The sequence below is a fragment of the Solea solea genome, chromosome 14 (assembly GCF_958295425.1).
Source record: "Solea solea chromosome 14, fSolSol10.1, whole genome shotgun sequence".
Taxonomy (NCBI): Eukaryota; Metazoa; Chordata; class Actinopteri; order Pleuronectiformes; family Soleidae; genus Solea; species Solea solea.
The window spans coordinates 10,203,866-10,231,412 of NC_081147.1; the positions used below are offsets into that span (position 1 = coordinate 10,203,866).

The 27,547-nt window shown below is 41.3% G+C and overlaps 3 protein-coding genes across 14 annotated transcripts in view; 2 read left to right on the plus strand and 1 right to left on the minus strand.

Annotated features, from left to right (window-relative positions):
* Positions 1–2: 2 nt before the first annotated feature.
* Positions 3–5,964, plus strand: zc4h2 (zinc finger, C4H2 domain containing). Its single transcript, XM_058650188.1, has 5 exons — positions 3–179; positions 860–1,031; positions 1,240–1,412; positions 4,450–4,612; positions 5,254–5,964. The coding sequence occupies exons 1-5, from the start codon at positions 127–129 to the stop codon at positions 5,365–5,367; spliced, it is 675 nt and encodes a 224-aa protein (XP_058506171.1). The 5' UTR covers positions 3–126; the 3' UTR covers positions 5,368–5,964.
* A 2,336-nt stretch (positions 5,965–8,300) lies between these two features.
* LOC131472319 (ankyrin repeat and SOCS box protein 12-like) lies at positions 8,301–12,369 on the plus strand. Its single transcript, XM_058649359.1, has 4 exons — positions 8,301–8,501; positions 10,257–10,580; positions 11,297–11,825; positions 11,915–12,369. Exons 2-4 carry the CDS (start codon positions 10,296–10,298, stop codon positions 12,058–12,060), a joined length of 960 nt encoding a protein of 319 aa, XP_058505342.1. The 5' UTR covers positions 8,301–8,501; positions 10,257–10,295; the 3' UTR covers positions 12,061–12,369.
* An 826-nt stretch (positions 12,370–13,195) lies between these two features.
* Positions 13,196–27,547, minus strand: part of LOC131472317 (rho guanine nucleotide exchange factor 9) — a 47,746-nt gene continuing 33,394 nt past the window's right edge. For 11 of the 12 annotated variants that reach the window (XM_058649351.1, XM_058649350.1, XM_058649347.1 and 8 more), the window contains 5 exons: positions 26,570–26,699; positions 25,120–25,251; positions 21,895–22,138; positions 20,300–20,368; positions 13,196–17,768 (listed from right to left, as the gene is read on the minus strand). In XM_058649351.1, coding sequence (XP_058505334.1) covers positions 17,593–17,768; positions 20,300–20,368; positions 21,895–22,138; positions 25,120–25,251; positions 26,570–26,699 — 751 coding nt within the window. In that variant the 3' untranslated portion in view covers positions 13,196–17,592. Of the gene's footprint in view, positions 17,769–20,276; positions 20,369–21,894; positions 22,139–25,119; positions 25,252–26,569; positions 26,700–27,547 lie in introns of all 12 variants that reach the window. The other variant, XM_058649349.1, reaches the window with a different exon arrangement.

Here is a 27,547-nt window from a genome sequence, read left to right on the forward strand (position 1 = left end):
CACATTGCGAGCGCGTGCTTGTGTGCGCGCTCACGCGGGCTATTGTGTTTTCAATCAACAAGAAGAGCACCGTGTCCAACACGGTGAACTGAGGCAGCCAGCTGAGCGACAGGGCACCGTTAAACCATGGCGGACGAACAAGAAATCATGTGCAAATTAGAAAATATCTTGGAAATACGGTAAGACATTGGACATTGAGGAAATTAATGTTTTCCAGGTGTTTGACACGTACCTAGCACATTATCTTGTAGGCTAACGTTAGCCGGGCCACGAACAAGCCCCTGGGCTTTGCTTTTGTTACGGGGCTAGCTTCCATTAGCTGGTCTGCCCTGAACCCCCATTTTATAGTTCTCTGCTCCTGTTGATTTAGCCATAGCTGGTATGTGACTATGTTGCCAGGCATGTGGTGCAAGTTAACTAAGATAAATACACAAAAGCTGTAGTTAAGCGACACATACACACATCGGCAATCCAGATGCGTGTCAACTCAATGCCAGATGTGCGCTGCTAATAATTGCTGTGGGTAAGCTAGCTACTTAGCTAGCAAGCCTAGCTGTCTGTCATTAACTGTTAACTGCGGTGACAGTATTGTGTTTGTTTACACTGTTGTATTCACAACAACACTTAATAACACAGCAACAAACGACATTATCTCCCAGTTGTAAGTATAGGTTACGTGTAAACGCAGGACACCTGCTAAGTTAACGGTTGTGCGCCCGGGGGAAATGATGTGTAGTGACTGCACACACAGTTATGTTTGGAACGAACCCTCTGTATTTGATTATTTACAGTATATTTTTATTTTTTGTTTGTGAGGAAAATAACCCGACAGGTTGTTTGTCTGTGCTGCTGACTGCAGGAACAAGACTATCCAGATGCAAAAAATCAAGTCTCGACTGAAGGTTGAGTTTGATGCTCTGGAATCTGAGGAGAAGCATCTCAAAGAGTACAAACAGGAGATGGATCTCCTTCTACAAGAGAAGATGGCACATGTGGAGGAGCTGCGGCTCATTCATGCAGATATTAATGTGGTGAGTAAATATGACAGCTACCAATAAGGAAGTATGTTGTCTCAATTTACACTGTCTAGTAACACAATTGATAGTAGCAATGTAAAGATAATGTCAATGTAATTTCTGTATCTGTGTTATTGCTATTATAATGGCGTAATAACTAGGCCATCACAAATAGCTTATCATGTGACTGTGTTTTTCTGAGTATCTAATCACGGTCTTTCAGATGGAAAGCACCATCAAGCAGTCGGAGAATGACCTGAATAAGCTGTTAGAGACAACTCGCCGTCTGCATGATGAGTACAAACCCCTGAAGGAACATGTTGATGCCCTCAGGATGACTTTAGGTCTACACAGACTGCCAAACCTCAACGAAGAAGAGGAGAAACTGTCTCTGGAGTATGTATTCACACAAACATTTATATATACATTATACATGTGCAGATACACAAACTAAATGCATGCAGACCAAGTTCTTTTAGGCTGATTTTGTATTAATGCTGTTTTGTGAAACAGGGTTTTCTTCGCCACTTAACAAAGGCACAGCACCTGTTATGAGTTTCTAAACAGCTGTGTAATGTTAAGCCATGACAGAAATAAATTCATGATGAGGGAAAATTAGTTTTTGGAATCTGGACACTGCTATCAGAATGATAGGCATGCAGAGAAGGCCATTTTTTTACAGTCCGCTGGCTTTGTGGGATGTGGTGGTAGACTTGGTCGTCGCCCATTGAGATGATTCCTACAGGGACATCTTCCTACTTTGACTATGAACCAGGGAGAAAATCTGTCAAGCTGTCAAAAATTTTAACCATCACTAATTAACTGTTAGAGGGAATTCTTATGTTAGGAATGATGGTGGAAGCGGAATCGAATTTTTACTATTACTAGCGGCCACTGGGAAACTGAGCTGTCTACAGACATTCCATGGCACAAAACACTGTTGCATTTTCAGAGGTTTATGAGAAATGTTCTCCTCAAATCCATTCTCTAGAAGTGTTGTTTTGTGTGGTGCAATCACTCACAAACGTGTTGATTTGATTTACTTATATACCACATTTCACACTGCTCACTGCTGAGACATTTTACATGGGATTGAAATAGAAAAAAATCAGAATGGAAAATACACACCATGTAAAAAATATGTGTGTTGAATGGAAATGATCCAAAATGATGTGTATGAATATTTTCACAATGCGAAACTGTCAAACACACGTAACCTATTTGTCAGTCGGTTGTCTGTTTATTTTCCTTTCCGTGTCTACTTTTAATTACACAGAGAGTGGAAAAAACTGAGTCATATTCCTGGCATGTGCAATCATGTTTGGCCAATAAAGCTGATTAAGATTCTGGTATGATTGTCAAGCCTCATGCACATATAAGTAATACATGTAAATGCATAAGCAAAACCAAGTATTTACTATTTGAAATTGTGAACTGTGCATTTTCAGAACTTAACTGGATTTGGGGAAACAAAAGACTGTGATTTCTGCAAATAATCAGAAAATGAAGTAGGGCAGGAATCCGAGACCAGATATTCTTGGCTTTATCTAAGTAAGCTACATATGTTTGGATGGCTGGAGTATTTGCTTCGTGTCATTCCCCTGCTCTTGCCTACATTTACTGTTTCATAATAATTAACATATACATTTGATACAGCAAGTAGTATGAAATAAAAATGATGGATTATGCTTATTCGAAGGGACTTTTCACAATCATGGATTTTAGTATATCTTGACCATTCTGCCAGTGTGATTGAGTAAAACAATATGTAAAATATAGAATTATTTTCTGTCTCTTTTAGAGATACATATCCCCACTACTGAAATTCCTCTCAAGTAATAACATAATCTTTTTAAAGCCAAGTTGTTTTAATTTTACAAAACTTAATATAATAATGTAGCTGTAGTATTGTAGTATTTAATAGTGTTTTGTACCCACTTGATACTTTTAGATTAGATTTAAAAAGGGACAAGAAGGACTGAGGCAGATTAATTTGCAGCCTCTTTTAGTGCAAACAGAAGGCAACACAGCTGTCTGACACATTGTGGTTATTATGATTGCCATCACTGTTACCTGGGGGCAGAAAACTTCACCTGAGAGAGAGAGAGAGTGCAGTGCTATTGAATATTGAATGTTTCAGTAGCATAACCAGAGTCTCATAAGGTAGCTGTGGCAGAGAGGGGATGGTTGTATTAGGTCATAAGGGTCTGGCACTACTGCCTGCTGTGACATCTGCTCAAATGTCAAACATGGCTCTCATTTTGTCACCAGTTTGTTAGGTTAGGAAATGCACACAGCATGGTAACACTTATTCTAAAGACAATGCGAGATAGCGTAAACCTTAATGGAGATGGAGAGCTGAAATAGAATGCAGTTCGGTCATTAGATGATTAATTTTCTACAGTCCTGTGAGTGGGAGATTGTTTTACTGCATTGGCATCCACTTTAACTTGGTATCCAAAGTGTAAGTGTTATCTTTGGTACTCTCATACAAATTTTGTTAATTAGGATCTGTCTATTGCAAAATGAAAATGTTATCACAAATGAAGAACTGAAATTGTGAGGAAAAGTGTTGAACCACTCTGCGTGCTGACAGCATTTTTGGCAGGCTGGCTTCTCAGTTTGGCTTTGTACTGCGTGGAAGCTTGGATGATGAGTTCATTTCTGGCCAGGTGGTTGTCATCTCCTTTTCCCTTTATGGTGGTGCGGTTCTTGTTGTTCCTCGACTTTATGAGCAAGTTAAACAGTTGTGGCTTATCGCTGCTGTTCCTTCGATGGCTTTTCTTAGTAGACAGGAGTCATCACTGTGAGAGATTTATGATGATCTGTAGGGGGGTCAAGCTACCCCTCTCTCCATTTTGTCGCAAGAAAAGTAGTGATAGTAATATTCAAGGTGTGTTGGAACAGGTTTGGAAAAAATGAAGTCGCACCGCTTTGGTCTGGGGCATTCATTTCAGGCTACGCAGTAAGAAAACAGAGCACTCTACACCTCAGTAATGGTTTAAAAATTACAAACAAAATATAAATGTATTATTGTAATTCATGTTTAATGGTGTAAATACACTTTGTTGTTTGGCACTCAAGTAGATTGCGGTTACACTGACCAGCCTATGAACTTTGTTCTGTAAATGCTCGAAGTTCTTCTCTATCTCATTCCTATTTTGAGAGAAACATTTATTCTTGAAAATACGCCAGTCGGGCATTAAGTCCAAGGCCACATTTCTTTCCCAACCCTCTCCTCTGCCCTCCCACACATACACACAGGCAGACAAACTCTCTCACCACGACTGTCTTTATTGAGCTCAGAGTTGCTCAATAAAGATGGGATAATATTACTGTGATGTGGTCATTAGCTCTAATAAATCAAGTAAGAGCCACATGTTACCACATGTATAAAAATAACTGGTTTTCCTTGTTGCTTTGCGTTCAACAGTTACTTTGAGAAGCAAAAAGCGGAGTGGCAGAAGGAGCCACATGACCCTCCCATCCCAGAATCCCTTGCAGCTGCTGCAGCAGCGGCACAGCAGCTTCAGGTGTCCAGGAAGCAAGATGCCCGCCAGACAGCCACCTTCAGACAGCAGCCTCCACCTATGAAGGTAATGATGCTGTTGATTTACAAAACAAGAAAAAGCTGCTGTAAAAGATAAATACAGACAATACTATTTCAGTTACTGGGTAGTTCGGCTCAAAAGTTACTTAGGCTGCACTTTGAATAATTTGTTCTTAGAGGAAATAAAAACACAATTTTTAAAATCTATTCGGTGCCTGTTTCATATAAAGAAAATGAGATGGATGGATGTACTTTATTGGTCCCAGACTGGGAGATTGTTGAAGGGTAGACAAGAAGAAAAGAACACAAAATTACAACTATATGAACATAAAATGGTATAAACACTGAATATATCAATGAAATTATAAACTGAATGCCAGTAAAGGGTTATTTAAATATACAGTAGTGCAATAAAAGTATTAGAGACCAGGATGTAAACATGGTTTTAGTGCAGAGTGACCAGATCTGTCAGACAGAGGTGAGTTATTGTATAGTTTATAGTATAGTTTAAGTCAGTTTGCGTTGTGGCAAACAGTGGCAAAGAACACTACACTGGCACTATAGTAGAATAAACAATTAAAATACACTATGCTTTTGACAGCAGCAGCTGAATAAGTGGTTGCTTATTGCTGCAAGAGACGTAACTGATGTAGTAACTGTTGTGATATTCCCTTCCTCTCGCTCCAGGCTTGCTTGTCCTGCCACCAGCAAATTCATCGTAATGCTCCCATCTGCCCATTGTGCAAAGCCAAGAGCCGCTCCCGCAACCCAAAGAAGCCCAAGAGGAAGCCAGATGAGTAGATCCGACCCCATCTTCAGTTGTGTTTATAAAGGGAACTGCTCCAATACACTGATCAAACATTAGCCACGCCAATAACAATGTGTGGCTGAAATACTGTAAGATCTGTGCTGCTGGACGACTTCCACATTCACTCCCCACTGAAACAGTATCTTGTTCTTAGTAACTCGGTCAGCAGTCAACAAATGACTGAGGATCTGATAATGTCTTTTTGTGGTCTGTTTTTATTAGTGCTTTGGATGTGTAGCAGTATGACTTCCATAGTAGGTTTTAAATAGGTAACTTTAATAATGCAAAAATGAACTTGATAAAAAAAAAATGTCCAAATAACTTCCATGTTCCATGTCGCTATTGTCCATTGCCATAGATATTGTGCTGTACTTATTATGTTTTAATGCATGAGGCTTCCATACCTGTCTGTTGTGTCAATTAAAATAGGTTAAATTGCTAAGTTAAATAAAACAGTGTTGTTTTAATGTTTACAAAGTTCAAGTGACTTTAAACTGGACAAAAAGAGGCCAGACCCATTTGCTCTGAATAGTGTTGAGTGTAATACTTTAATACAGTGATAAGAAAATAAATGGCTGTTTTGTACTATACACGTCGTCATGGTGTGCTCACTTGGTGTGTGGCGTGAACGTTAGCAACCGCGGCTGAGTACGGTAACTGCAGACTCCACCATCAGCATATGGATCAATGTTTATTGGACAAATTGGTGGGTTTAGTGTGTGTGTGTGTGTGAAACTACGAGGAAGGAATATGTCTGACTCCACCACAACATTGTCCCTTCTATTATATTAATATGGTGCCCGTCATGTCTGCAGCTATCTGTCTGGAAAAGGACAGCGAGGTCTTGCTAAATGAGTTCCTGTAGCGCTTTTGTCAGGGTGACCCCTCATTTCATCTGTTGCCAGGGCAACTCTACGTTCCTCAGTGGTTGCTACGGCAACCCCAGGTTGCGGTGACCCGCATATCTTCACCAAGTAGTCCCTCCCAAATCCAGTGAGGGGTATCGGGCGACTTTGGGAAATACTGCACAAACCCATCCAATTTGTATCATCCTACAAACGACAGAGAGACATTTCAGTGCAGTAAATAGTAAATAATCCATTTGATCAGCCATGCTTGCATAAATATGTGACCTAGAGTTGGCCTTTAAGTGATATAATGCCTCTTACTCTGTGTGTTTAGTCTGCCCGTCAGTGTTTGGAGCTGCAGTTGTGTCTTCTTCCTCCAGATAAAACTTCTCAAGGCCAGAGAAGCCTGTTGCTGCTCACACGCGCTGCACAGAGAGGGTTCATGCAGCTCCATGTCTGCAGCCTGCAACAAAAGAAACACACACACACACACACACACACACTGAGTGCAGTCATTTCTCTGCACTAATAACGGACACGTAGTAAATCGGAGCCACGCTGGACAGTCTCCTCCTCACCCTCCTCATCTCCTCCTTCAAAGTCTTGAGCCTCAGCGTTGAGATGAGTTGAAGGGGGACAGTCTGAACTTGTGGACCTTGACATTTGAGACCGAGGGAGGGTTGACGTTCAGGGAGGTTACACTCTCTGTCGTCTCCAGCTTCACTCCTCTGCCTCCTTCGGCCTCCTGCCTCTTTATTATTCCTGCTCACCTCCGAGTTCTGAAGCTGCTGCTGCTGCTGCTGCTGCTGTTTGTGCCGGACACGAGAAACCATCACTCTGCAGTAACGTCCCAGGGCCTCCTCCTCCTCCTCCCTTTCCTCCATCTAACAGAAGATTCAACACTTGAGAGTGTTTTGTTTTAGTTTGCCATGAGGGTACCAACTCCCCTTTCTTATTGACAAATCATGTTAAGGTTTTTGTTTTACTGATAGGATGGGGAAATAAACGAGATACCTGAACGAATTATTTCCCTCTGTCTCTCAAGAGATTTCTGGAGTAAAATATTAAAAACTGCTCTATGACAAGTGAAAAATTCATCAAATCTCTCCCTCCGATCCGATCCCATTTACAAAGCTGTTTACACACAGTCTTCTTTTACTGTTTACGAACAGCTGCATTTCCTGCCATCGGTGCGCCACTACCGCCCTCTGGTGGCCAAGAGGGGCGTAATCAGAGTGTAATCAGTGCACTATCTATCTATCTATCTATCTATCTATTGTTGGAAAAATTGAAGGTGTGAAATGCCTGTGGTTCCTTGTTGATACTGCATTATTGTTGTTATTATTATTATGATTATGATCATTTTACTTTATTTATTTATTGCACTATAATGTGTGGCTCTAACAGAATGACATCAGAGGTTAAAATAAATCATTGTGCTGTGATGGCTGCTCAGCTCTTGTTTTGTCACTGTCATGAGGTCAAAGAACTTTGTTTTGAACCTTCCTCTGCTCTTCCACATTTAATAATAATACTTCTTCAAGTATTTGTACAATGTCTGACATCTGGCCTCCTGTGCCATCTGCTGAAAGACTTCAGTGTCAGACTTCAGTGTGTCTCAGCCACGGGACAGTATGCAGACATGGGTGGGTCTGGCAGAGGAAACAGCTGACTGGCTGCTACTCCAGAGCTTCTGACAGTCACACAGCTGACACCTACCGAAATGGCTGCCTTGGTGTGAATCACGGTAACAGGGTGGCAGCAGGGCGCATGGAGCAGACACACTTTATTCTGTCATAGATCAGTAGGTGTTAGTGTCTCACTGGGGGAAAACACACAAGTGCAGTCGTGCGCTGGAACAGTTTGACCACATTGAACTGACTCGGAGACATGGACGTCTCCGTTGACATGTCTTTGTTTTTAGGCAGGACACAGGCAGAGACACTCTCGCCAATCACAGAGGGAGTGTCACAGTTCTATCACCTTTCTAATTATAAACCTGAGCCTTGACTCTCCAAGAATGGAAGTTTAGCCAGGCCCATCTGTGGCCTAAAATTAGCCTCCCACCCCCCAGACAGGAGCTCTTCCCACCTTGTCAGCTAACAAACACACACACACTATATGGCACTTTTCACAGCTCTTATGCGAGCATCACACACACACACTCCTTGGAGAACATTTGCTTCTGTCATTCTCTTTCTCACATGACTTGTCCTGGAATTTTAAAAGGGTTTACGTCTAATATTGTTGGAAATAACTTTGGCTGGCGACACAGTGAGGTAAGTGTCTTGTTGCATCACAGGTTTTTTGTTTTAAATTGCTGACAAGCATTTTTTAAAAACCCTTCACACAGTCCGCACTGCCAACATGCATCTCAGCCGAGCACTTCATCTCACCTCCGTACGGCAGCAATGTTCTTCCATCGGCCTGTTTTCATTGTGTTTTTAACAGTTTTGACAAAGTGTGTGTTCGCGTTTGAAGAAAAAAAATGAAAAGTCATTCACAGTTACCTCCACACACTTTTCTTTTTTTTTTTGCTGACTGTGTGAAGTGTTTGTTAGCAACTGAAAAAAAACTCCAAGCGCCTGTTTGCTACTGTCATAACTTTGTTCGTATTGAGTAAAATCTGTCGACGTGTGGAGACAAAGATATCATTTTGTGTAATTTAGGTGTAAAATACTCTCTCCTGTATGGTCACGTTAGGTTCATGATAAACCACTTTAAAATGGTTTGTCCCTTTAAAGTATTCGGCCTCATCTGTTACAGTAAGTATTGAATTCAGGTGTTTCGATCAGGCTTTGGTCTGGTCCCCTTATCTCTAAGGAAGGACAATCTTAGCTCCTCAGCATACCAACGCTTTGCTTCCAACTTTGTGGCAACAGTTTGAGGAAGGCTCTTCTATTCCAACATGATTGTCTCCCAGTGCACAAAGCAAGGACTCTAAAGACATGGTTTGATTTTTAGTTTGGTGTGGAAGAACAGGACTGACCCACACAGTCACAGTCCTGACCTCAACCCCATCGAGCACCTTTGGGATGAACTGGAACAGAGATTGTGAGTCAGGCCTTCTCGTCCAACATCAGTGCCTGTCTGACCTCATAAGTGCTCCACAGAATGAATGAGTACAAATTCACGTAGAAACACTTGAAAATCTTGAGGAAAGTCTGCAAAAGGCAACCAACTCCACATTGAAGTATTACATTACTGTGTATGTGTTTGAATACGTCATTACAGTCAGGTGTCTGAATACTTTTGTCCATATCTTTTCTGAATTTGAACCACCTGACTACATTTGAATGATTGTGTTTTAAAAGTGTTTTTTTTTTTTTTTTTAAATCATGTACAATTAAGTAACATTGTCTGCTCTGATACACTGGCACTTACACACCCATACTGGTTTATACACTTTAATGGGGACCAAAGTCAGCAAAGACACTGTGATGTTCAGCAAAGTTGTGGAGAAGTGATGTTCATCTGCTTTGGATCACTCCTAATGCACTGCCACACACACACACACACACACTGGCCTATTTGCTTTATTAGGGACCAAACATTAGTGTTTGTCCACAATATATACAGTACATCCGGTATCCAACCACTTGCTACACAAACATGTAGAGAGGCAACATTCTCTCCATTGTGTTCACAGTTTAACAACAATGAACACAGAGCTGGTCAGTCCTCCCCTCTATCAGTGGTACCTGCAGCCTCTGTTTTTTATTTCCTCATCTTGTAACACGGCAGAACTTTTCTTTGTGTTTTTGCATCAAAGTGCGACCTATTTTCAAAGACTAGTGTACGAGCAGTTACTCCGTGTGAATGAATAAACTGCTGATAAAGCTTACGTACCATTAAAGAGGAGGAGCTATGCTGAATACGGCTCTAGTGCATCATCAAGCCATATTTTAGACACGCCGGAAAATCCTGAATTTCATTCTTTACTCAACAAATATCATGTGTGAATTTGAATTTGAAGTTGTATTTCAGCTTACATGTGTCACATGGTGCACCATCTTCCTCCCCTGTCACTGCAGATGGAAGGGCTCTGACTTGCACCAGCCTGAAGTTACATTATGGTTCTGGGTCGAGCTGTCAACATGAGTTTGATGGACATTTCTAAGATCTTTTCCCTGCTGCAGCCTAAGGAGGAGGAAGGGGACAATGAGCAGTGTCAGGCCTTAAACAACGCCGTGAGCAGCAACAACGTGACTCTGCTCTCTGAGCTCCTTTCCCAGGAGAGCCACAGAAGGTGCATCAATGCTTGCAGTGGGTGGGGGGTCCCGGTAACCCCTCTGCGCACTGCTGCTGCTCTGGGACACTTGAGGTGCCTGGAGTTACTCTTGGAGCACGGCGCAGAGGTGAGATACAGAGACAGAGATTTTTGTTGTACAACCCTCGGATGTGGATGATGAGACTGGGTGTGCATGGGGGCAGGTGGGATGCTACAAATGTGCCTGCTGGTGGGTGTAATGGACAGAAGGATCTCATTTGAATATGAAAATGACGCGCTGCACTCTGCCTGCACACATTATTTGGAAGATGTTTTCATCCCATTTTACACTTTGTGCATTAAAGTTGCTCTAATGAGTTGTTTTTTTTTCATATATAAAGGATGGATCAAATTACATGTAAAAATGTAATAAAGTGTAAAAAAGTAAAAGTGACAACCCCACACAAATTGCAATGCTAAAAAGCCTTTCAACATCTGTTAGTTCTGGTTTTTGGCTGCTGTGAACAGATTTATTGCGACGATATTGCAATACATCTGTAGACTAGTACATGTTCTCATGAGAGAGTTCTGAAATTAGCGATTAAGACAATGAACTCTTTACGAACATATAACACCTTTGTTATAAATCAAGTTAGAGGTTGGCCCAGAGACTTTCACTCAAATTGAGTTATTTTGTGAGACGAATGGAGTCGCCCCCTGGTGGCTAACTGCTTCGTCACAGTACCTTATCGGGTCAGAACTAAGCAGCAGCTGGATAAACCAAGTCAACCTAGTCCCTAGTTCTAATTATTTTGCTGCGATTACGTGTTATGATGTCAAACCGTCTCCTGTGTGTTACTTCAGATTGACTGCCTGGATGTGAAGGCCCAGACACCACTGTTCACAGCTGTCAGTGGGAAACATCTGGACTGTGTGGTTGCCCTGCTGAAGGCTGGAGCTGATCCCAATGGCAGCGAGTACAACAACTGCTCTCCGCTGCTCACCGCTGCCCGGGAAGGTGATGTAGATGTCCTCAGAGAGCTGCTACGGTTTGGAGCCCAAGTGGACGTTAGACCCAAAGTACCTGAGTGGGCCTCCAGTGGCACAGCGTGCCGGGGGCCACTGTATATCTCAGCTATTTATGGACACATTGACTGCTTTAAATTGCTGCTTCTGCATGGGGCCAACCCCAACTACAACTGCACAGATGAGAAGATGCTGGCCAGGATCAAGCAGCCAAAGACAGTTCTGGAGGTGTGTCTCCGTTATGGCTGCGGGGTGGAGTACATTCAGCTTCTTATAGACTTTGGGGCAGATGTTTATCTGCCTACACTGATCATTGACAAGACCACAAAGCAGAATGAAGCTCTAGCACTGCTGCTGAAGGAGAGAGGTGAGAGTGTGATGATTATACCAGAAGCTGTTTCAGCACAATGTCTCGACATAAAATGTTGATCCACCTTCTGTTTTTTCTTCTTCAAGTTTGTCCCAAAACACTGATGTCACAGACTCGGCTGGTGATTCGAAGACACGCCTCCTTCACTGATAAAGAGCCTGCCATAGACTGTTTGGACATTCCTCAGATCCTGAGGAACTACCTGAAACATGAGACCACTGAATTCATGTGATGCTCATACTCACCTGAAGACACATGGCCAGTGATTATTTGTTTTGTTTTTTAACTTGTTACTGTACACTCATGACTGCTCATAACTGATTTTTACATAACCAGTCTCAGAGTGCAAACTGTATTGTAGTCCCACTTATTTGAAATGGTGATTTTTTTATTAATATATTAAGGGTTGTGTTGTGTTTCAGTTAAGTCCCGGGGATGACGGGAGTAACAGTGTGAAAATAAATGGGATTGTTTCTTTAAAAGGAGAACAGGAACCAGTTTATTTGCAATAAATGAAATAAAACAAGGACCTTAAAGCAAACTGGCTCACGAGTAGCTGTTAAAAAAACATCATCACACTCCAATGAGCCAAAACCAAACTTAACAGTCAACAATCACCTTTCCATTCAGGTGTAGTATCACACAAGAGTGATTGTAGAGTGACAACACTGCACACAGAATCACTGCTCTCCCAGTGGAAAGATGGGATGTCCCTCATATCATCCTGGAACACAACCGTTAGTGTTGCTGAAATTTGAATAAATATTTTTTTCCACCTTCTCCTTTGGAGCCACAGAGATGCTTCCTTTAGAAAAATATGCTCTGTCCTTGGGAAGTGTAGCACCACACTTGACCACTAGAGACCACAGTTACCCTGCACATTGCCCTTGCTCTGCCTTGTGTGAGGTGAGGCTTCTCACTGGGAACCTCATCAGTCTTTTCCACAATCAGCCACAGCCTCACTTCAGTGGTTTGGACACACAGACACACACTGACCGTGCCACACCAGGACGTCTCAGATCTTCCCGGGGAAAAAAACAGTCTCACATCTGTGGACTTCAAAACGTTAGGAAGCAGAGCCATCAGCTGACACTTCTGCATGGCCAACTGGGAGAATACATTAGCATAAGTCTCATTACTTATTGATTACAGCACAGTTATGTTCAGGCAACAATTTGTGGTTGGAAGTTCTTCTCGTCTATCTTATGAATACCAGAGTTGTTCATCCAAAGTCCAAGGCCCTTCCTCCAAAGCATGTCCAGGAATGAATGTGTCAGCTCTCGGGAATGGGCCTACCAAACAGGAAATGATGTCACACAACAGGAAACCCGGCACAATGCTCCCACTCACACTTTGACGCCTTGACACGCAGTTCTGCAGAGAATTTATTTTCAACAAAAGTACAGCTATATCAGATATGGATTTATTTTTACAGCGAAGTACAACATATTCCCAGTGCTTCTGATTACATCAAAACATATAATGTACATACAGCTGACATCTCCACTCTCCCATTCACAGTTTCTGGATTGAATAGGCATTATTTTTAAGGTTTTTCATTTCTACAACAAATAATCAAATCAAAATGCCAGCAAGAAAGGAAATGACAAATGTTTGTATATGGTGACAAAGGAATTAATGACACTGTGAGTACGTTTTTCTGTGATAGGCAAAAATCCAGAACTAGATGCTATTATACAATGACTTCCATTTCAAAAGTGGGACATCAGTCTTCTATTTACCTTGTTGTCACTCAATACCACACTAATACATGTGGCTCATTGATGACTTTTCGTTGCACCCTGACTAATCTGAAACCCAAACTCTGGACTGCATATCCAACTGCGAGGAGTTCCTACTGGAGATGTGGCTATGCTAAATGTGAGTGAACGCGTTTACTGGCTTGTGCACACCCCGGATTAAAGAAAGTACAGAAATCTGAGCAAACTTCTGTTCCTGTCTTGGTTTTTTTGACTGAAAAGAGAAAAAAAATCAACTGCACATTGGCAGTACAAGGTCGGACTTATAATTATATATCTATACCTATATCTATATATATATATATGAAAAATAAAACCAATATATACATCCTTTTAACCATGTGGCCAAAATAGTACTATTTAATACTGCATTCAAAAAATACAAGCAAGGAATTAATTTGCCCGGTCAAGTCATTGAACTCCAAAGGAGAATTTGTCATTTGAAACAAAAGCATGACATGAACTGCAATGCAGCACTATGTATGTGTGTGTGTGTGTGTGTGTGTGTCGTCAGGATTATATTGATTTTTAGTTTGTCCCAATCCCAAGAAGTTGCATTTATTCGGTTCTTCTACTTGACTACAAATCTGTACACAAACACCCATGATTGCTACTAACTCCTATTTGGTTCTCTGTTGTCATAGAAAAATTATACCCGTTTTTTTTGCCTCAGCAGTTAATGGCATTAAAAACAAAAACACATCAACAGCAGCAGTTTGGACGATGACAGTGTACGTTAATGTGAATGAAAAGGAAATAAAAAAAACCCAAAAAACAATAATAAGAGATTTAAAACAAGGTTACAGTTAAGAGTACCCATTACATCTGGGCAAAGAGAGCATCAGTGCCTTTCATTCCATCACTCACAACAGTACGAGGACACGTGTTCCTCCTCGACTCGACTCGACAATAAATAAAACCAGAAGCTACGACGTGTGGTGAGCAGTGAGCGGGACACAAAAGAACTCCTTTAGTGAGAGTGGCGTGGGCTTAAAATGAAAAATGAAACTAAACAATCCGTTAAGAGTTGTCTGAAGTCTCATGCAAAATATTGGATGCCACAAGCATGCATTTACCTGGTACTGAGGTCTACCGCACGCTAGAACTGGAACAACATTCGTCTCCAACGCAAAATACCAATATCCAAATATATGATCTGTTCTTTTTACAGTATTTACAGTGCTTAGTTGATAAAGGTGAAATAGATGATTCTTCTTCTAATTCATAACTCACTATTAATAATTATAATCTGTTTCCCACTATATATTGAAATGAAACCATCTTTTAAAGTTAAAGTTAAATAGATAAAAGGAATTCTACATAGTTTCTAAACATCTGAAATAAGAGTTAACTTACTTTTTTGTGCAATAAAATGACCGCTATGTAAGTGTGACGTGATATAATAAGGTGTTGTTTTAAAGTGTTTTCGGTCAGACGGCACAGTATCTACTCATATGAAAAGGCCTGACCTCTACGTTTGTGTCCGAGTGGATCTCGTGTACTGAGGAATGAGGGATTCCCAGTTTGTATGAGGGAGGGAGAGAGAGAGAGAGAGAGAGAAAAGTGAGAGTGAGAGATGCAAGTCCCACGTTGTGAAGGGAAAATACATGACTAATTCAAATCTGCCTGTGAAACTGAATAGATAATCACTAGTGGAATGCTGGAAGGCACTGTTAGATAGCATCTCTCTTCTCCGCAGCAGAACGGGCCAGCGAGTACGTGCATGAGTATGTATGTGTGTGTGTGTGTGTGTGTGTGTGCCTGGATGTTGGTGGTGGTAGTGGTGGCGGCGTGGAGCTGGGAGGCAGGGGAGTGGGTAATGGGGGGGGGGGGGTTGGTGGGCGTAGCACGGGACCTGAGGTTATCATGGCCTGGGAACCATATCTTTTTGCTGTGCCAGATGTGGGAATTATCTTCCAAAACAATCTCACTGGGAGCCATCTCTACAGACACCAGCAGCCAACTCACCCATTTCTCAACTTTCTTTACTGAAACAAAACATAAGTTACACAACATACAAAGCAAATCTAAGGTCTTTTTTTTCCAATAGGTTATAAGGCCTGTAAGAAGGCAAACAAATGACATAGAACGATATATAACTCTTTTTATATCACGTTGTAGTGAGTAGTGAAGATATATAATGATATATCACATTGCACAAGTTGTCATACTGTATAAGTACTGTCCATCAGGTGATATACTTCAACACAAAGTGTACTTCTGTATCTGAGGTTAAAATATGATCACAAATCCTGTATCACTTACATTCCAGCTGTAGAAAAAAAGAGCAACACCTTCGCGTCAAACGTCGTGTTTAAATTGGTAGTTTCTCACCAGTTGAAGGACTTTGGAGTGCAGCAACTATCTCTCGCTCTCAGCAGGGACTTTTGTTGATTAAACAAATCAATCTGATCCGGCCACAGTCCTTTTGTAAATCACTTAACAGTGCCAGGGCTGCAGCAGCCAGGACATGGATCAGATCTGGAAAACAACGTGGCGGGGAAGAGTGCCAAGTTTTGAAGCCGCAGTCTTCAGAGACGCATGGATCTGTCAAGAGGACACCTGCATGCTACAGATTCAATTCATCTTTCTGCCTCGCTGTGTTATTGGCACTGACTCACAACCTACTCATACCTTTGTCTTGTTCATTTAGAATTTCTGCCATTTTGTGGACCATTTCCCCTTTGTGCTGGGTAGGGTGCTTTCCTATGTTGTCACACTGTGGCATAGCTGAACACCGAATATGTGCTGTGCTTTTTTTTATTTTAGTTTACAGTGTGAGCGATACAAAATAATCAAGTCAACTCAAGGAGTCTTTATTTTCTTTTCACAGCTGACGGGGGGGGGGGGAGAGATTCATTTAGACCTTGGCCAATGCATCAACTCCATGTCTAGCTCTCAGTGGATTTTTCCAGAGGTAGGCCGTGCTCTTACCAAACACCCAGTGAGCTGCCAGCACAGTGCTACAGGGGTGGTCTCTGGGGGGGTCGGGGAAGGGGATCTGACACGAGGCAGGTGAACCGTAGCCTGCCTATCTCCTGCTCCCAGCTGTTTCATCTGAGCGGCGAGCTCGCTGTCAAACGTAACCCACAGCCCCCTTGGCGTGATCGGATATGAATACCCTGTCAAAAGTGGTTGGTGAAAGGATGTAAATATTCTATTGATGTTCTAGCTATTGATTTGTTCCTTGACCCATCTTATCGCAGCCAATGGCAAGCTTCCAAGAGTGTGAAGCTCTTCCTCTGAGATCCTCTGACTCACAGAGGCTAAGCAGGTGGGTGGAGAGATATGGAGGACAAGAGAGGGATGTAGAGAGGGTGTGTGATGCTTGTGAGCGTCAGAGGGTGACTATTGAATATGCAGACAGCCAGAGAAAGGAGTACGGAGAGTTGAGAGAGAGAGGAGGGGATCCAGACGCATGACATCAGAGATGGTCTCACCGGTCTGTGGATCTAACATAGATGTGGCGCCGACAGTGGAGCCTCACAAGTCCCAGGGTCCATCGTCATTCAATCTCACATTCACAGGAATGCAACAAGTAATCTCACATAGCAGCACAGCAAGATCTCAGTTTACGGACAACAAGCATATCATGAGGGAATGACTCGCCTCAGCCTTGTGTTTCTATCCAGATGATGGATTAAAAATGAAATCATACAGAATAATAATCTCAATAACTCCAGGACATTCAGATGGGGTGGATAATGCAGAATCTGTGGGAAGGAGTTCATGACAGGTCGACTCAGCTGGAAAAAGCATGATAACTAAGAGGGTTACTAACATATATGAAGTGAGTTCATTTTTTTCTTCAATTTTTATTTTTAAATCCAAGTCTTCAGTCCTCTTGCTCCTCCATATCACACTTGGTTCTAACATTGGTCCTTTGCTTCAGAGTCTTTAATGTATGTGTGTTTTTCATAATTTTCTTCATCATGGGACATGATCATCCAGTGTTTAGTGCTTCTAAGAAAAATAGCTGGTCCTTCGGAAGAGTCTGTGTATCTCTATTTCTTAAATGGAGCTAATCTACTAAAATTCTGCCAGAAAGGAGCCTGGCCTCTTTTGGATTGACTGAATTCAAAAACTTCTCCTTGTGCCATGTCCTCCGATACCTCATACTGCCCCGCACTGAGGGGGTCCTGGGGGGGCGGGTATGAGGGGGGTGTGCACCTGTTTACACCTAGGGAGGCAGGTGCAAAAAGAGCAAGGGGGGAGGAGACAAGGAGGCAGCGCAGGGCACAAAGCAGAGGAGACAAAGAAGGGGGAAGGATAGCAAAGAGGAAACATTGTCAGTATCGTCTCTGAAACAGGCACAACAACACAACACCAAGTCATGCTTCCACAGAAAACAGGCACACAGATGCACAAAAGTGGCCTCCAGTGCTAACATTCCTGCATATTAATCCTGAGACATGACACATTATGATCATACGATGACAGCTGAATTAGGAGAAACGTGGAATTCAGCTCTAGCGATGACACAAGGGAGACTAAAGATGCTATTCAATCAAAGTCTGTTGCAGGCAAACAAGAGAACCCACAGATTACATCAGATGGATAAGACAATGACACGCGGCATTTGGACGAGGGACACTGTTCCTCCATGTTTGTTGACAGCACGATTGTTTGAATAGCACCCTCGACACTTGAGAACACAAGAGTGGGGAAGACAGAGCCAACAGAAAGCTGCTAATATGCATTTAACTACAGTCTACGATGTTGTTCAGCTACAGTCAGCTACAAGCATCACAACTAGTGTAGCTAGTGTAATCCAAAAATTGAAACAATCAATATTTGAAGATGACATATTCAAAAGTTGCCATGGCATCTTAGACAAAAAGATACGGATGGTGAACAGTGTCTTTTGTAAGGGATGTTTTTGCCCAACACTGTTTAAGCAGTTTGCAGGGTAACACCGTCTTTGTGTTATTTTAGGACAGTGGACTTAATGCTTGTCAACAGATTGAACAGCGAGAGCATGCTCCACTGCCAACGTTAAATCAAAACACCTCCCAATGCTGCTTAGCAGTTGCCATGGCATCTTATTGTGCTAGCTCTAAGGAGAACTCTAATGCATATACCTTTATCATTCTCAAACCATGTCCATACAACATGGCCCTCTTTCTCAAGATGAAATCTATAAATGAATCTGAAATTCAAGAGAGTACTTCACCTTGTGCCAGCCATGTACACATACAGCACTTAGAAACACACATTTACTTTTGACAGACATCTACAGGGAGCCTAACATCAGAGAGGACATTCCAGCAGAGGTCATTAGTTGTTTAATACCTCAATTGATGATCATGCTTACTGTGAAACTGGCAATAGCAAGAACATCAGTCATGATAAATGTACAAACATCTAGCCTGACACTAAAACGGTTAAATCTTTAAGGATGATGCCAGTTAAGTGTACATGTGGGTCGTCTGTTTGGACGGTTGGATAACCTTGACTAAGTTGTTTGACATGTTTTTCTGGTTTTAGCAGGTTTCTGTTTTGACAAACGAGCCTGATCCAATATGGATGTTTGAGGGCAGACGCCAATAAAAGAGAGCAGCAAAGTCCTGACAAAACGACATGTTAATTACTCCCTATTTTATACATCAACAGTGACATTTATAACAAATAGCTAGAAAAAAAGAAGAAGAAAGAGAAAATACTTATTTACTTATTCACTTTATAATTTTTTAAGTAAAATATGTTATATATGCACGTTTGCACATCTTTTCTGTACATTAAACATTCTGCAATCACTGAAGACGTGTCCTTCAATTTAGATAATAAAGATAAAAGTCTATTCTTTTATTAAAATATGCAATTCAATTAAATGAATAACTCATCGAATGCACAAACAAATATTTTTGTCAATAGAAGAGTTGACAAACATTTTTTAATGACTAGTAACAATAACAAATGAATTGAATAATCTGTAAAATAAATTAACCTTAATTAAAAGCCTGAACTTAAAAGTCTGAACTTTACTCTTAATCAAATCTTACATAACAGCCGCGGCCTAATATTTTGATGTATCTCCTGACCTTTACTTAACATCTACCAGTGGTCATTAATATTTGATGGTGATCCCTCTGACACTCGACACACCATTTGTTTTAAAAATTGCAAAAATCTAAAAAAAAAAACCTAGAAGTTTTCATGTTGGTTCCTATCGGCAAACACAAATGCTGATACCAATCACATCTGTCACCCACTATATCGGTCAGGCTCTATGTCATTCCACTGTTACACAATTCAGGCTAGGTTTTACTGGATATTTATGGAGGTGCAACAGCAACAAGCACTGTAACTCAGGAAAAGGAAAAGAAAAACTGTCTTCAATCATTTCACTGCTACGTGACACAAGACCCACATGTCATGAACACTGGTATCGCCCTTTAAACTCAATAGTTCATGCAAACAGCCCTCTGTCTTTTCATTGATGCTTAACAGCTGCTTCATAACTCATACACTATCAAGTCATCCTCAAAGCGATAATATCCAAATGAATTCACTGGATTTCCTCTAGCGTATGCGCTACGTGGCAAATCTAGACTCGTTCATAAACATGAGCATGTGAGTTTGGAAAAAGAAGTACAAAGTAAGAAAAACAAAAAAGAGCAGGTTAAGGAGAGAGTAAACAGCGATGAGAAGACAGAGCACGTCGGCAAGGAAAAAAAGGGGAAATCACCTGATATCTTCTTGTTGCCTCACCTTTCTGTTTGGTCACCTTTCTCACTGTCATGGCCGCCTGCCGCTTCTGGTACTCAGAGATCTCAAAACCTAGGAGACAATATTGCCGTATGATTTATGGGATGTACAAAAAAAAACTTTGAGCAGAAATAGTTGTTTTAGATTTAGTCAATAATATCCAACAATATTTGTTACGCTCAGACTTGGTGTTTATGACGCAGAGAAGCTCGTGTACAAAAACAAGCCTCTTTGTACTCTGCCGCAGGAAATACATCACATACCTAAAGCCCATTGTAGGACATGAATCAGTATGAGATTTTCATGGTTTGATAACATCTCAAAAACATTCATGGTTTCTCTGTACTGTATTCACAGTTGACCTTTAAAGGAATGAAAACATAAGGTCGTATAGTTGAACATGTTTGTTTACATGTTAGCAGCTGTGGTAGGGGGAGGATTCACTACTCGCTGTAAAAGCTACTTTGCAACGTACACATACTGTGTAGAATTAACATGTACATGTACATGAGGCTAGGATTGGTACATTGGTTTCTGAACTTGTTATCATATTTGTTGAACTCTTTTTTTATGTCCTGATACACTGACCATTCAGAAATAAGCACAGCCAATCACTTCATTTCCATGTAACCTGGTGATTAAAAATTCTCAGTTCTTTTTACAGATGATGACGTCCAGTGATTGTTTTTTGGGGCTGATCCGAGAGTTTGGGATGTCTTGGATGCGGTTTTAAGTATAAAAGTATTTTAGGCAAAACAATGTCACTAAATACAGTATTTAATATGTGAATATTGTGGTTTGATAGTTAGAATGTCTTTAAACCACATGGTTGGACATTCATTCCCAGGCTCCTCTTGTCTACCTGCCCATCTATCCTTAGGCAAGACACTGATATACACAATATGTCATTTCTGCCACTAGGGGTCTGTCAATCAAAACAATAACAGAAGACCAAGCTTGATGACATTGTGAAGCACAGAAGAATCTTGTTGTCTGGGGGAAGCTTCTGCAGCAGAAACAACAGCACATGGCAACATAACACACCCGCTAACTAGTAGCAAATATTTTCTTCGTCACTCTGATGTTTCTTTGGGGTTTTCTTCCCAGAAGTTACAGCTACAACAAGTCAAGCAGCTCAGGAGAGTCGTTGGAGAGAACGTAGAAAAGTGTTGTTGCCTATTCTGTGTCTCATGACATTATATTAAAATTCTGTAAAATAGTGGCGACAACTAAAGCCAATGATGTCATTCAAAAGCATAAAAAAAGAAACAGTCCCCCTTACCTTGAATCTAAATACAAACCTTTTTTTTGGATGGATTTTAAGTGTGTTTATATAAATATATAAAATTAATGGTTGTCATTTTTAGACATTTTGATGCTGAAATGTGTTTAACCCCACATTGCTAATACTATACATAGGTGTGTATGAAAATGTGTAAATGGCAAAACTATAATATGCTTTGAGTGGTCATCAAGACTAGAGAAGCACTATATAAATACAGATAATGTATTAATAAATATTACTGATCACGTGTGCATGAAAAGTATCCTGAAAATTATCGCCCCACTTTCCAAAACAGGGATGTGCAGTAACTAACCAATTTTCTCATCCTCCTGCACCATCTTCCTCTCCTCGTGGAAGGCTCTGAGCCAGCGAATCTTCTCCTCAGGCTTCTTAGCCAGGAAGATGTGGATCTCCTCGCTGTCTTTGTTGCACAATTTGAAAGCGTTCTTCACACTGACGTTGAAGTCGTCGTCGCGCCCGTCTATCGCGTCCCGCACCTCGTAGCGGTCCATGTCAATGCGGCCCTTATAGTACAGGATGTCCCGGCGTATCAGGTCCTGGGTAAGAATAAATGAAAGTGTGTGTTAATGTCTATGTGTGCTTGCTGAACCTTGAAGGTGTCAACAAGCATCCTGTCACCAGTGTCCTGAGAGGCACATCATCGACATAATGCATTCTCTAGCCCCTTATCCCAACCTTAAAGGAATACTTAAATATCTTCATTCTCTTCTTTGTTATGTGCCCACAGGGACACTTGGTCCTGTTAGCATAACTGTTAGCAAAGATGGTGGACACTGCCCCGCCCCCCTAAGGGTCTAAAAAGTGCGGAATTGGCGTTGTAGTTTCAAGCCTCGGACCAAGGCTTGAAACAAGTGTCACTGGTGGGCACATAATAAAAAAAGAATCAAGATATTTCTCGACTCAGGGGAAACTGAGGTTGAGAAGCACAATTTTTCAAAAAATACTACCCCTATTCTACTTATACAAAGCAAAAGGCAAATCAGTGAAATATTCCTTTAACCATCACAACTCAGTGCCTAACCTAAACCAATTCTAACCCTAATCCTAAAACCAGATCTTAACCCTGAAAAAGCCCTTTAATGTTGTGGGACCAAGACAAAATGTCCCCACAAGGTAAAATGTCCTCACAAAGATAGGTTTGTATGTTGGTATGGACCTCACAAAGACATAAATACATGTACACACACACACACACACACACACACACACACACAAATTCACGACTGGAAAAAATGGTATGGATAAAAAGATTATCATGATGAACATGCGGTTGATATCAATAATTATCATAATAAATGATGGTTAAAGTCAGAGAAACCTGTAAATTGTGGTTCTGAACTATTTTATGAACAAAGAAAACAACAATTACAGAAATATTCAAGTTAACTACAACACAACAACTGCTGCTATAACCCATATTTTTTTGTGAAGTTAAAATTGCTCAGTCATTGCTGACAGTATGTCACAAACTTTCTTAATATAATTCCTCTGAAAATAAACAGTACGAAACAACTTTGAATATTTCATTCTCATTTTTCAGCTACATCAGCATGGGAGCCACCACTAATGATTACTTTCATTAACAATTCATGTGCCAATTATTAATGGATACATTGTTAGGGCTACAAAATGTCCAAGAAGAGCAAAAACAAAATGCAAATCATGAGGATTAAAAAAAAGCTAAATATTTAATGTCAAGCGACAACCACAGAACGTTTATCCTTCAAAAAAAAAAAAAAAAAAAAACAACTCAGATTGATTAAGTAATTCTCTGCCAGTCTATTAATCAACAGATTAGTTCCACCCTCCACCAAGCATAAATAAACTGAACTGATTTCAGGTTTTAGATTCACAGGAATAACACTATAATGTGACACAGTCTTTGTTGTGACTTCTGCCTCAGGACCAAATAATCCAGTCACACGAAGAGGTCAAGGAAGGTAAAATAAGAAAAGGAGCAGCAATTTTTAATAAGCGTACAGCTAGACAAATCTGCATCTGTGTGCTGATAAGAGATGAGAGGAGAAGATGGAAGGCTACGTGCATCGTGCTAATAACACACCCCGAGGGCTGCTATTACACATGTTGTACAGAGGATGCTGAAGCAGGAAGTGTAGAACAAAGACTAAAATTTACAATTTAAGATGTCTTGGAGCTGAATTTATGCAGCCGACCAGAACAGCCAGCACACGTGTGTGATCTGCAGACACACTGGAGTTTGTTCCTGATGCCAGCGATGTTGAGTTGTGATATAAGAGGGGAGGATGAGGACAAAGGGGGAGCTATAAAAACAGAGAGCCAGCACACCTTGTATGTATTACAGTAGGCTATCCTCTATTTTGGCATGTTTGTGTGTGTAATGGTGAAATGATTGTTCGTCTGTGTGTACAAATGTGTGCCTGTGATGGAACAGTTATTCAGCCCTGGTGTGTTTTAATGTGTGTAGTGTCGGTCTACTTTAATGTCCGTGTCTCCGTGTGCATGTACTGCTGAGTCCAGTCAAGCGTGAACATCTGTCTGACAGGAGAGCACAGCCTTGGTGCATTAGAGCTTTGTGAAAGGTGCTGAGGTTTGGAATGCATCTTTACTCAGTGCAAGTGTGTCTGATAATGCATTTATTTGCAGCGCTTTGGCAAGACTGAAGAAGTTTACTGTTATTATTGCCTAGGTCTGATTAAACCAGACTTTAAAAACGCAAGTCAACATGCAGAGTTTGCATGTTCTTCCAGCGTGTGCGTGGGTTTTCTCCGGGTTCTCCTGCTTCCTCCCACAGTCCAAAAACATGCAATATGGTGTATGTGGCCCTGTGATGGACTGGCTGCTGTCCAGGGTGAAAACCATGGGAAAATCCACACTGGTGCATTTTTGGACTGACAGGGATGCCAACGTTATTCTCTTTCAGATTAAAGTTAATGGGTGATAGAAAGGAGACGAAAGGTAACTATGGGTTGTATGCAGGAATTATGACCCAGGTATGTTTTTAAAATAGGCGCCCCCTAGAGGTAGTTTAAATAAAGGTAATCTGGTGCCTTGGGTGTGTCGTCATCAAGTAGCTTCGATGAGGTCTACGCAAAGCCCTAACCCTAACCTCACTAACACTTGAGCCTAGTTGAATTGAAAAATACTGGTGTGCTAAAACCAATAAAATGTACGTATAGGTCGTATATATAGTTATGTTTCAGTTGGAGGACAACTTGGTAGAAAGACACACAAAGGTGCTCAACATGCTAACAACTAAAGTTTCAACTAAAGATGTTTTAGACTGTGACGTAACAGGTCATTGGGCTAATATGCCTAACATGCCTAAGAAAGCAGTCCAATTTAATGGTCTTGACATAAATGTGCACTGGAAAGTATTGACTGTCTTCAAGCGTCTCTGTCACTAGACATACAATACACAACTTTCAAGAAAACAGGTCAAGTTTTAGCTGATCCGCTTGTTTTCAGCAGCCAACAAAGTCTTCAAATCTTCAAAAGAAAAGAAGTCAGTGAAGAAAGAGACAGAGACGTCAACTACCTTCTTGCAGAGGACCAGCTGGTGATCAAAGAGGAAGAAGACTCGCTGCTGGCTGCGTCCATACGGCTGATAGATCCATGACAACTCCCCGGTGTAGATGAGCTCCGAGCTCCTGTCCAAGATATCATCTCCCTACACGTACACACAAACACAGATACACAGTTAATAAATGAAAAGACCACTAAACCCCTTCATTCATCCTAACAGGCGTGCATTGTTTTAATCCCTCATGGTGATATCAGTCTATCAGAATTCAAACTGCACTGTTACCACAGTAACCACTGACCATCAACAAAGCATACTGTCTGTGAACATGTTTTTGCCCTTTCAAAACATGCTACTGTTGCACTTAACAGCCTGATGAGGGTAATGGATTCAAATTACACACTAACAAAGCAACATTTGATGAAGTCAATCCATCACAAGTGAGAAGTGATTATGCAAGTGCAGTTTATAATCAGTGAGAGGTGAAGGTAAGGTTGGAGCCTGCGTAGTAGTTCCAATTTCAGTAATAGGGTTCACTGGTATATTAGCTATAAGTTTGAGCCTTTTATATTTACCTCAGGAAAGGACCTTGCTTTGCAGAGGCTGCCATTTTGCACCGCCATCTTTCAACAGCAGGCAGAAGAGACAGCTCTGACAACTTAAACCCGACGTATAAACCAAAGACGAAGAAGTAGGAGGAAATGGCAGAAATAATTGGACAGTAAAGAGAGTTATGAGAGAGTGTTCACATTCTGCTGACAAAACAATGCTGTGTTTCCATCATGGTACGGTTTGGTTTGATGCAGTACAGTATGGTTTGGAATGGTAAAGCCTGTGTCAGGCTTGCGTTTCTACTGAAAAGAGTGTCATGGGTGGAGCCGGATAACTCCGTAAGCAAAGGGAAGGATCCCAAAAAAATCATCTGGTAGGAGCTGGTTATTTTGGTAATATTCCTAATGGAAACACAAAACTACTGCACCAAACCTTGAAGGAAACACAGCTTAAGGAAAGAGAGAGGTGAGTGGAGGAGTTCTCAGATTGTTGCACTCATGGTGCAGTCTCACCATTCAACGTTACACAAATTCTTACACACTGAACCTTTAAACGCAGCCACTGTACCTTGGGTCCTCAGAAATATGCCCATCGAGGTCAAAGGCAACTGCATAAGTGGCAGTGAAGAAAATCAAGGGACAAAAACAGTCCTTTCTTTCTTCTAAAAACTACTGTGGGCAGGTGTTTTGCTGTAGTGCTACGCTAGTCGGCTGTTCAATCATTTCAGACAACCTCACAGTAAAGAGATTTTCCAAACAAACAAAACTGATTGATTGTTTTCACGGGTTTGGTGACATGAGGACTAAAAATGTAAATTCTTCCATCAGCATGGGGGAATTCCATTATGGACTACGCTCAGCCATAAAAACATCAGATGCTTTGTAATTATGTTGCAGTCAGTACAAGCACATACCTCCCAGTCCAAAACAGAAGCTTGCCACTGGGCAATCTTGTCAATGTTCTCCAGCCTCCTCTTCCTTTCATTGATCTGCTGGGTGACGTTCCGCATTACTGCCAGGGCAGCTGCCACATATCGATAGTCACTATGGACACAGTGTGCACATAATTACACCCAGGTGTTAAAGGATGAAGTTACAGCTCCTGGAGACTAGACACTCTTAAAAAAGACTTAATGTTGCAGTAGTGAATGGCACAGAGTAGCCTATTAAAGACAGGGGTTATAAAGTAAAAGTAACAGCAGTACATCTGCTGGAGCACAGTCATCAGCCATTTTCTCTATCCACGGTTAACTCTGACTGCGTCTTTGCTAACTGAGCTGGATTTATCCCTCTGGCTTAGATGTGCAATGGATCCAATCCTCACTGTGGAAGATAATGCACGTGTGTGTTTGTGTGTGTGTGTGACAGAGAGCTAGCCTATATCAGGCAGATTCTCCATTGCTGTGATCTGGCATGCCTCGCTGGCAGAGCTGGCATCTTTCCCTCTCTGGCTGTATCTGTATCTGGCTGAGAGACCCTGAATCATTTACACCGGCGTGTTTCTGCGGGTCTGCATGCATGAGTTTGCACATCTGGGTGCTCGTATGCGCGTCTGTTCATGAGAGATCATCTGCAAATGTTTAGATTGTATATTGCTCCTCTGCACTGTGCATACAGTGTGTGGAATGTTGATGTTTGAACATGTGCCAGAAAAGCCCAAATTCATATTTAATCTGCCCATGGCCATGCACTGATATGAAATAATCATTCAGTACTGTCCCGTTTATTGATAACAGAACTGCAAATCCTTAGTGAAATATTATTCCTCTACAACAGTTGCACACCATTAGTGAAACAGCGAAAAACAACATTTGCCTCAATTCACGCTTGGATAATAAACCTGGCACCTGCAACAGCTGCATCACAACACAATGCATCTGGAAACCAGTGAT

Bases quoted from the DNA above. Each gene is read 5' to 3' on its own strand.
- zc4h2 (XM_058650188.1), top strand. From the start codon at position 127: ATGGCGGACGAACAAGAAATCATGTGCAAATTAGAAAATATCTTGGAA. The intron at 180-859 runs GTAAGACATTGG...TGCTGACTGCAG, and splicing joins GAAAATATCTTGGAAATACG to GAACAAGACTATCCAGATGC. The intron at 4,613-5,253 runs GTAATGATGCTG...CTCTCGCTCCAG, and splicing joins AGCAGCCTCCACCTATGAAG to GCTTGCTTGTCCTGCCACCA.
- LOC131472319 (XM_058649359.1), top strand. From the start codon at position 10,296: ATGGTTCTGGGTCGAGCTGTCAACATGAGTTTGATGGACATTTCTAAG. The intron at 10,581-11,296 runs GTGAGATACAGA...GTGTTACTTCAG, and splicing joins TCTTGGAGCACGGCGCAGAG to ATTGACTGCCTGGATGTGAA. The intron at 11,826-11,914 runs GTGAGAGTGTGA...TTCTTCTTCAAG, and splicing joins ACTGCTGCTGAAGGAGAGAG to TTTGTCCCAAAACACTGATG.